At 45.5% G+C, this 10,074-nt stretch overlaps 1 protein-coding gene across 1 annotated transcript in view; it reads left to right on the top strand.

The window, feature by feature from the left end:
- Window positions 1–234: 234 nt before the first annotated feature.
- The window catches only part of CDYL (chromodomain protein, Y-like), a 65,005-nt gene continuing 55,165 nt past the window's right edge, over window positions 235–10,074 (top strand). The window contains exon 1 of the mRNA XM_008569444.1: window positions 235–901. Within this exon, the coding sequence (XP_008567666.1) occupies window positions 607–901 (295 nt within the window). The 5' untranslated portion in view covers window positions 235–606. The remainder of the gene's footprint in view (window positions 902–10,074) is intronic.

Below are 10,074 nucleotides of genomic sequence, written 5' to 3'. Positions count from 1 at the left end.
TATTCTGAGCACAACATTCTAGCATTTTGTTTGACTTAATTTCAGGGAAATTGCTAAAATCCCAAGTGTTCTCTTATATTTTATCTTCAGATAATTGGGCTTGGGGAGGAGAAGATAATTTTCATTATCTTGTGGTTTTTATTATGCTTGATGTTTCCTTATTACTCTTGTACTTTTTTTCAAACAAGTTTGATTTTTTAAAAAAACTTTTTTCTTTTCTTTTATAAACAGGTTGAAAGGATTGTTGACAAAAGGAAAAACAAAAAAGGGAAGACAGAGTACTTGGTTCGGTGGAAAGGCTATGACAGCGAGGATGATACTTGGGAACCAGAGCAGCACCTGGTGAACTGTGAGGAGTACATCCATGACTTTAACAGGCGCCACACGGAAAAGCAGAAAGAAAGCACACTAAACAGAACAAACCGGACCTCTCCAAACAATGCCAGGAAACAAATTTCCAGGTCCACCAACAGCAGCTTTTCTAAGACCTCTTCTCCTAAATCACTAGTGATTGGCAAAGACCACGACTCCAAAAACAGCCAATTGTTTGCTGCCAGCCAGAAGTTCAGAAAAAACACAGCTCCATCTCTCTCAGGCCGGAAGAATATGGACCTAGCGAAGTCAGGTATCAAGATCCTCGTGCCTAAGAGCCCCATTAAGAGCAGGACCGCAGTGGATGGCTTTCAGAGCGAGAGCCCCGAGAAACTGGACCCTCTCGAGCAGGGTCAGGAGGACACGGTGGCACCAGAAGTGGCAGCAGAGAAGCCAGTCGGAGCTCTGCTGGGTCCCGGCGCTGAGCGAGCCAGGATGGGGAGCAGGCCCCGAATCCACCCTCTAGTGCCTCAGGTGCCTGGCCCTGTGACTGCAGCCATGGCCACGGGCCTCACCGTTAATGGCAAAGGTGAGTCCCACCCAGCTGCCCAGGAGGTGGCATCGCTGCAGGTGGTCTAGGCTATGATTAGGCACGCTCGTGGTGGTCCCATAGGGGTGCAGGACCTGCTCCAGAGAGCAGGCCTTGTGCCAGTGTGGGTCTGGGGAATCCTCAGAGGTGTCCTTGGGAGCCTTCGAGAAGTGGTGCCAGCTGCTCCCTTCTTACTTGAAGACGTGGGCATTTCTCTTTTCAGCCAGCACCAGCTGTCTGTTTAATCTGTCGTCCACAACTGTGCCACCACGCTGACTTGCTTTAAACAGTGTCCCACTCTCAGCAGGCTCTGGTTGGTAATTTTTTCCAAGTCTGGCCCTTGCTGACTTAGAAGTCCTGAGCCTTCTTTTGCTCACCCACTGAATAACCAGAAATGTCTCTCAGTGAGGGTGCCATCAACCCAGTAGAGCCTGCGTGGGTCTGATCTGTTTCTCCGTGATGATCAGCTGTTCGCATCCCATTGCTTCTTTTCTCAGAGTAGGGTCCGTGCAACATGGGTGGTGCTCTCTTTTACCTTCATACCTGCCCTGCCCCTGGACTCCGCAGCTTCGCTGGTTGCACAGTGACCTGCCCATCTCCTAAGACAGTGCACCTGGGAGTCCACATAGATGCTTCCTTCTCCTCACCTGCCCACACCTCACCAGCCACCAGTTTTTATAGAATTCTGTTGCATATTTCTCTCTTCCAAGCCCACTGGCTCTGCCTTACTGTAGGCCCCAGTGATTTCTTACCTGCCACAGTTTTCTAATAGGTCTCTCTGTCTCTTGCCAGCTCCCATCCATTTTCTGTAACTCTTAGACGGGGGTATTGCCCACTGACCAGCCCAGTGCCCCCATTGCCATAGGTGGCAGATGTGCTGCTGGGTCTGAGCAGCCCTCAGCTGCCCTCTGGCCTCATCTCTCCATGTTGGCTCTGGGCAGTGAGCTCTGATTCCCTGTCTGACTCCGGGGCCTCCTCCTGGGCCCTGTTCTCTCCTTGCCCTCTGTGTTGCAGTCTTGTCATTGTCTCTCAACCCAAGCTCAGTAGAACAACAGAGAATAAAATAAAATGGTGTTGGTTTGGGGAGCTGTTTTCTTAAGTGTTCACCCAAGACATTATTCTTTCTGTGGAGCAGTCAGCAAGTTTTCATCTTGGCTTAGGCCCTTGTATGGCAAGGAAGAGGAGTGTAAACTGAAGTCTGGGGTTCCTTTTCGTCAGGGAACAGTCACTTGCTGGAGATTTCCAGATGCACACGTGTTCCAAGTGCTGCGCCTCTCCCTGCTTCACAGTTTTGCCTTCACCTGGAATGAGTGAGCATGTTTACAGGCTTGACTTCCCATACCGTTCCCCTGCTCACAGGTACAGTTGTACCTCTCTCAGTTGTACGTGAAGGACTGTAGAACCCAGGAGGTAGAAGGGACTTTGTGAATCATCTCATAGCATGCCGTCTTTTACAGATAGGGAAGTCGAGTCCGGAGAGAATGTGGTGTTCGTGGGGAGACCTGAAGCCAGGGAGGGGATCAGAGCATATATCTCAGTCCAGTGTCTTACCGTCACTTCTTGCTACCTCCCCTGGACAGACAAACGTCTACACCTGTGTGATGACTTAGGGCCCGGCAAGCAGGGATGGGGCAGGGGCCAGACCAGCTACTGCCTGGTATTGTATGGCCACAAGCTAAGAATGGTTTTTACATTTTCTAATGTTTGAAAAAAAGATAAAAGAGGAATTTTTACTAACATGTGAAAATGTAAGCAATTGAGATTTCTGTGTCCATCCATACAGCTTTATTGGAAGACAGTGACATTCACTCACTCACCATCTGTGGCTGCTTTCCAGCTACAGGGGCAGAGTTGAGTCATTGTGACAGAGGCCGTGTAGCCCACAAAGCCAGAAAAATTAACCGCCTGGCTCTTGCACAAGAAGTTTGCTGACTAAGGAAGCCATAGTCCTGGGGCATTTTTTTATAGAAGGCTTCAGGAGACGTGTGGGCCCCTTCATTATCCACAAAATCTGTGCATCTGTACATTTTGTTGGATGGGGTGGCAAGGACCATGATTTTCAAAACTTTGCCCCAGCGGGGTTAAGAACCCTAGTCCTTTGCTGTGACCCCGGAAGTCCAGCTTTGATCGGTCACCACTTCTAGCGTGGTCCTTCTCCCGTTCCCTCACGTGTGTCCATTATCTCATCATGAACTGCGTCCCTCCTGAGCTCCCACATCTGCTTCCACCACGTGTGACACACCCACCAAAATCCTTCATCCTTTATATTTCGTACATAAAGAGGGTAACGGTGTCTGTTTAAATTGGGATTTGGTGAGTTCCTTTTTAAAAACGTCTGTAAGGGTGGCTGTGGTTAACCATGAGGGCCATGCAGGCGTAGGATCTGGCGTGATTTCATCCCATCCTGTGGAGTTAGGAGTGACACAGTATTTCCAAGGCCCTCATGACCGTCTTTGTCCAGAAGCCGCTGGTCTCCTTATTCCTCTTGCTTGCTTCTGCCTGGTTGTTGGTCACAGACAGCCCTGAGTCCTGTATACTGCTGAGAATTTCATCACTCCTTGGAGGAAACACAGAAGCCACTCAGGGACATCTTAAGAACAGTGTTGAGTGACATCCTGATGGCCTTGATCTAAACCAGGCTTGTGGATTAGCAAGGAAGAGAGCGGAGCCTCCTCCCACAACACCCCCCTTAGCGTGTCCCTCCTGAAAGAAACGTAGTGGCAGAGCAAGTCGCGTCTCAGCCTGGCCACCTGCAGACCCTCGGCTGGATTCCTAGGTCCCTTCCCCACCCTTCCCTGTGCAGGGACGTGCTTTTCTTGTTTTCTCCACTAGAAGGGGTTTTGTTGTGCTGGGACTAAGTCTTAATTAACTGTGTCCAGAATGGTCCTGCCGCGTAGTGGGTTCTCTGCACGTGTTTGTGGAGGGGGTGATTCCAGTAGAGTGGGTGCTCGCTGCAGACAGGGTTGTGACGAGTCCTCTGTGGCCCCATCGCTGGCTCAGAGTAAATGGGAGGGAGAGTGAGAGTAACAAGTGCTGTTGGAGGTGACAAGGTACCTGGGCTGGAACACAGACATTCCAGAAAGCCACTCCTGTGTCCCCTCAGGGAGCATCTCTCCTGAATAAAAAGAAGCCCTACTGAATCTCTGTTAGGTTCTTGGTCCACACTTATAAATTCTTAAAGCAGTTGCTTGTTTTTATTTTCCAGATTAATTTTAGAGCTGCATAAGAAAACCGATTTGTTTTCCTAAAACTAATTGGAACAGATACTGGTGGAGTCATTAGGAAATGAACCATCTCCCATTCAAAATATTAATCATGTGTGTTTGAGGAATATTTTTGCCACTGAAAACAACAGATACTTGAATATCTGTTAACCCAAAGAGTGAATGTTTCTGGAGCAATTTAACACACACACAATTACTTTTATGGAATAGCCATATGTGTATTTGGTTTCCAACTACTTTATGTAGGAAACAAGAGTTTAAAAGATGAATACATTGCTTCACTCAGATATGTAAGACATTTTAAAATTTAGATGGTGCAGCTGTCTTCTTTATTAGTAAATTAATGATGATTTCTTGTTTTTTAAATTACCTAATGAATTCGTTCTACAAAAGAAGCAATTGCCTTTAAAAACTGGATCATCATGACTTTGTTCTTCCATGAATTGAAATGTATAATGGATCATACTCCACGAGTATGAAATTTAAGAAAATGCTATCAGCAAACTTTAAAAAAAGTAGGTATAAACCTATCCGTGTTACCATGGAGGGTTGGCTTCTGGATTTCAAGCCAAAGACAACAGACTTGAGTAGGAAATACCTTCGCACACCTTCCTCTCCCACAAGCATTTCAACCAAAGGAAGCTCCGGAAGTGTCCAGAAAAACCTAGCTGCTTCTGAGGAGCTGGAGTGTGATTTCCTCTCAGTAAGAATATGGAACAGATGATCCAGCTCCCTTTTCTCTCTGTGATTATCAGGGATGCTTAAGTGCCAAATCAACATATTATTTAGATGCTGAAATTAGAACTCAACCTCGGGGAAGGTGAAGAGGTCAGGAGACCAGTGCCCAGAGGGACACAACAGGAAATGTCCACTTGAAAGGCTGGGAGGTTTGAAGCCAAAACAAGCAGTTGTGTGTGGATTTGGTCAAAAAGGGTCCTAATTGAAACCAACACTTGTTGGCACCTCCTGTATAACTGGTCTCACACTAGATGCTTCCACATGTGTCATGTACTTACTGCTCACAAGGTGAAGCCTGCTCACACAGAGAAGGTGCAGAAGCTAAGAATCTAACCAAAGGGGAGTGGACCTTTGAGGCTCACAGATGTACAGCCTCCCCCACCCCTTTCTAAGCATTTGATAGGTACCCTCAGGCAGAACAATATGACCGCCTGGGGCAGTTGTGTTCCTAGTGCTCAGTTCAGTGACTCTCAAACCTGGGTGTTCTGAAGAGTTCTAGTGCAGAGTTCCAGACACAGCCCCGGAGAGACAATATTCTCTTCCAGCAGGAGTTGTTAGTGTAAGAAGTTGGTTACCCCCAGGAATCTGTAAAAACATACAAATCATAATCCTTTTATTTTAGAGCTTACAGATGTACAGTTAGGTGCCAACTGCTGATGCAGAGCCAAGGCCCTTTGCAGGGAGGGGCATTTTCCCCTTGTCTGAAGAGCGGGGACTTTTCCTGGAGTGTGGATCTGCCAGTTGTGGAGCCCTTTCGTGCAGAGCACATCCTTAATATGTCATTCACTGTCTCCAGTTTGGATTTCTTTAAAGTGGAGCAGGAACTTAGGCACTTATAAATCTGTCTCCGTGTGCGGTCCTGGACCACCTTCATCTTCCTCACTTTCACGCACCTGGTTTGACAGTGAAACATCAGCTCCTCTTTTGTGATCATATTTCCCATTTTATGTAAAAATGAATTAAATATAACAGCAAGTTCAACTAGCCTGAGAAGGGTAGGAGAGGAAGAAAACATTTCCTCTGCCCTGTTATATTTGTGGCTATGGCCTGCAGACTAAACTGACAAAATACATTTAATTAATTTTTTTTTTTTTTTGTCTTTTTCCGTGTCCGGCAACGGAACGCAACCCTCAGTGTCGCCCCCGTACCGGACCGGGACCGGCAACGGGATCGCAACCCTTGGTGTTGCCCCCGCGCCTCACTCAGCCAGTGAGCGGGAACCGGTCTGTACGTGGGATCCGAACCCTCGGCGGGAGCGCCTCCGCGCTTCCCAAGTGGCGCACTAGCGCAGTGCGCCACCGGGCCGGCCCTACATTTAATTAATTTTTAAATTTTGTGTGTTGGGTTCACAGGAAAGAGGAGACCATCAAAGAATTGCTTAGGTTTAAAAGCTTTTATGCTCTTTTGACAAAGGTTTTAAATTGTGGAGAAGTGAAACTTTTTTTTTTTTTGTCTTTTTTCCATGTCCGGCAATGGATCGCAACCCTCAGTGTCGTCCCCGCACTGGACCGGGACCGGCAACGGGATCGCAACCCTTGGTGTTGCCCCCGCGCCTCACTCAGCCAGTGAGCGGGAACCGGTCTGTACGTGGGATCCGAACCCTCGGCGGGAGCGCCTCCGCGCTTCCCAAGTGGCGCACTAGCGCAGTGCGCCACCGGGCCGGCCCTACATTTAATTAATTTTTAAATTTTGTGTGTTGGGTTCACAGGAAAGAGGAGACCATCAAAGAATTGCTTAGGTTTAAAAGCTTTTATGCTCTTTTGACAAAGGTTTTAAATTGTGGAGAAGCAGCTAGACAAAGGAAAGGGCGGGGTGGGGGCTTCTAGGAGTGGTAAGTTGTGGGTAGGTAAATGTATGGGGAAACTAATTGAAATTTCCATAAGATTTGTTTGTGCAGACTCCTATTGGTTCCACCCCTCTGGTGGTGAGGGTTGTTTTCCTCTTGGACACGTTTACAGATGGAAATTTGTGTCCTGCCTTTAGGCAGAAATGGCTCAAGCGGAGAGTTCTTCCTACGTAGGCTGCTTCTCAGTTCTTAGGCCAAGGTGGCATATTTTTAGGTGGCATGTTCTGATACCCATCATCAAAAGTTTAGGGGATAAACCTAGCCAGCTCTTGACGAGCACATGTCCCCATGGGAGGAGTTGGGTGTGGGCTCTCCGGAGGGCCATGCCTGACTCCTGCCCGCCTTGCTCTGGTAGGGCAGCCAGGCTTCCCTGGGAGCGCTTCCCCTCCTCATGTACTTGGATGCTTTATGACATTTCACGGATGATTAGGACTCTGGCCGTGTTTACCAGTGAGCCAACTTCATAGCCCTACTCCCCATGTAGAAGCTGGCTCAGGATGTGGCGTGACTGCTTAGTTTTCTCTTTTCATTTAAACTTCTGTGTTTTTTCCTATCTCCATGGTTCTCTAAGGATGGTGCCCAAGCCAGTGGCATCTGGGAACTTGTCAGAAATGCAGATTCCCAGGACCTACCTCCATCTTCTGAATTGGAATCTTGGGTTGGGGCCCAGGAGTCTGTGTCTAACAACCCTCCAGGTGACTCTGATGCTCGCCAAAGTGTATTGTCCTGTATTATGTTTTATTGTAAGTTTGGTTTTATAGAACAAGGTGGGAAATACATAAAAATATACTACTAAATTCTTCTGTTTACAGTGTATTTTAGACTCTTATGGTTGTATATGTTTAGTTCCCATTCTATCTTGAGGTTCTTTAGTTTTAGCACATCTTGATTTAAAATTGTCTTTAGACTCCAAGGGCAAGGGTTAGGATCCCTGCACTGGCCAGCCACCAAAAGTAAATAAAAAAGATTTTCTTTAGGTTTTTGTAATTTGTTTTAATAAGTATTAGACATTGTAAAGTAATTAAAACATCTCATTGTTTTGTTGCCCACTCCAAAAAAGAACTTCCACATCCTCTTTCCATTCTCCAGAGATAACCGCTATTAAGTTTTTTTCTTTCAGACATTGTATAAACATTCACATCTTTTAAATATATCCATGGGGTCATACATGTATGATTCTACACCTTGTGCTTTGGTTTTATTTTTTGGATTTTTTTTTTCATTTTATTGTACTTCTCGGATATTTTTTCATATTCACACAAATTGCTCTACTTCATTCTTAAAGACTTGTGGGTCTTGTATTACTGTATGAAAATATCATGTGCACATAACATCAGTGCTTCTGTATCATTGTTTCTCAGCAGGAGGCACCTTAGCATTTGGGCCTGGACAGTGCTCTGGTTTAGCATCCCTGGTCCTGTCCTTAAGATGCTAGTCATGGCCTCAGGCATTGGGAGAAGTAACAGTGTCCCTTGTCCCTACACGCCCACATCCCACCAGGGCCCATAGTCTGGGTGCATGCATTAGGTGGGAACCACAGCTATAGACATTGAGAGTTTCTCCCCCTGTGAATAAATATATTTTATTGATGTTACAACTGTAACTGATTTCTACAACTGTAGAAATGTTAACACATACCCTGTTTTAAACAAAAGTAATACATAAGTGCCATGTTTACAGAAGTAATTTAGAAGTACTTTGAGCAGACTGTGAAAGTTCACTGTTACTTCTCTCAATACTGAATTCCCCAGAGAGAACATTGACATTGTGTTTTTCGACATTGTGTAACTCTTTTATATGAGGCCACACTACACAAATTGTTCTGGCATTTGGCTTTTTCATTTAACATCGTGTCTTGAGGAACTTTCTATTTTAAGACTTTTATGTCATTTCATTCAAAGTTTTAAACTTTATATAAATATGATTTCGAACTTATGGAAAAGTTGCAGGGCCAGTATAAGAGTCACTCTTGCACTCTTTCCCCAGTGTCACCAGTTGTGTGCATGGCGCCTCACACTCTCTCTCCCCCCCGTGTGTGTGTGTCTCTACACACATACATATATGTGCACATACGTTTTTCTTGAACCACTTGAGTGTTAGTTGGTGACTTGCTATTTTAAACAATAGCAAAATGCAAGTGCTGTAATTAATTTAAGATTTTGATAGATGTCGCCAAATTGCTCTTTAAGAAAGCTGTAAAGATGGTGAGTGCTGTTTACCTATTTGTAACCAACATTTTAGTCAACTTTTCAGTATCTGCCAGATGACAAGGTAGAAAATGATGTCTCATTGTTTTAATTTTACAACAGGAAAGCTGTTTTCACAGGTTGACTGTGTTTATTTTTCTGTTAATTTCCTTTATATATCCCTTGTCTATTTTTCTTGTGGGTGGTTTAACTTTTTCAAAATGTGACGATATCATGAATGTGCATTCATGAATGTGCATGTCCTTGCCCAGGGACTACACTGCTTTCCTCTGCATATTTGAACTGTAGATGGTCCCACAGACCTCCTGACCCACTCATAGACTGACACTTCCATGGCAGGGGTGAGAATGGGTAGAACTAGCTAGTCCCTGCCTGATGGGACTGGGAAATCTCAAATTAATTTGCACCGATTTTATGGTTCCTGATCAGTTTTGAATGTACCAAAGTATATTTGCATGTCTTAGGTCAGATGTCAAAAAAGGAATATGTCCAAGTATAGTTCCTGCTCCCTTTGAACTTTATAGCTAACTGGTACGAGGACAGAAGAAAAAAAACCACATTTTCAGGTTAAATTCCTTTTTTATTTAATATTTGCTCTTACTGCTATGTGTGCTAGTGGGAGCTAAGCACCTGTGACAAATCCCACTTGTCTTCTGCATTCCCATTTTTATTGCTGCCATCTGCAGCAAGGTGTAAGTCTTCTAGAAATATTCCTCGTGGCGTCCGTTTCTGCGTGGTGAGAGCAGCTGTGTCTGCCCCGTGTACAGGCTACCCAGCCTCACGTCTGTGCATGCTGTTCTGTTCTAAGTTGCTCCAGCGTTTCTCTTTCTCTGCAGACAATCCTTGTTTTATAGACGAGACTAGTCATGAAAGAGGAAGTGATTTGACAGAAGTCGCTCAGCAGAATTGGTGGGGAAATGGAACCTACTCCTGACTTCAGTTTAGTTCTTTCTACTCTGTCACACTGGTGACAAGCATAATTTACACTACAGATAGGTACTTACTGGTCAAGACTTTTTTCTGTCCCAAATTAGTGAAACTGAACTCAACATTGGCTTAAACAAGCAAAAGAAAAGGGCATCTATGGGCTCATGTAACCACGCTCCAGGAACAGCTGTCTCCCTGGCCTGAAAAGTTTCCAAGCCGCTCACCACCCCG

Source organism: Galeopterus variegatus, unplaced genomic scaffold (assembly GCF_000696425.1).
Source record: "Galeopterus variegatus unplaced genomic scaffold, G_variegatus-3.0.2 Scaffold497, whole genome shotgun sequence".
Classification (NCBI taxonomy): domain Eukaryota; kingdom Metazoa; phylum Chordata; class Mammalia; order Dermoptera; family Cynocephalidae; genus Galeopterus; species Galeopterus variegatus.
This window is presented reverse-complemented; position numbering and strand designations above follow the sequence as displayed.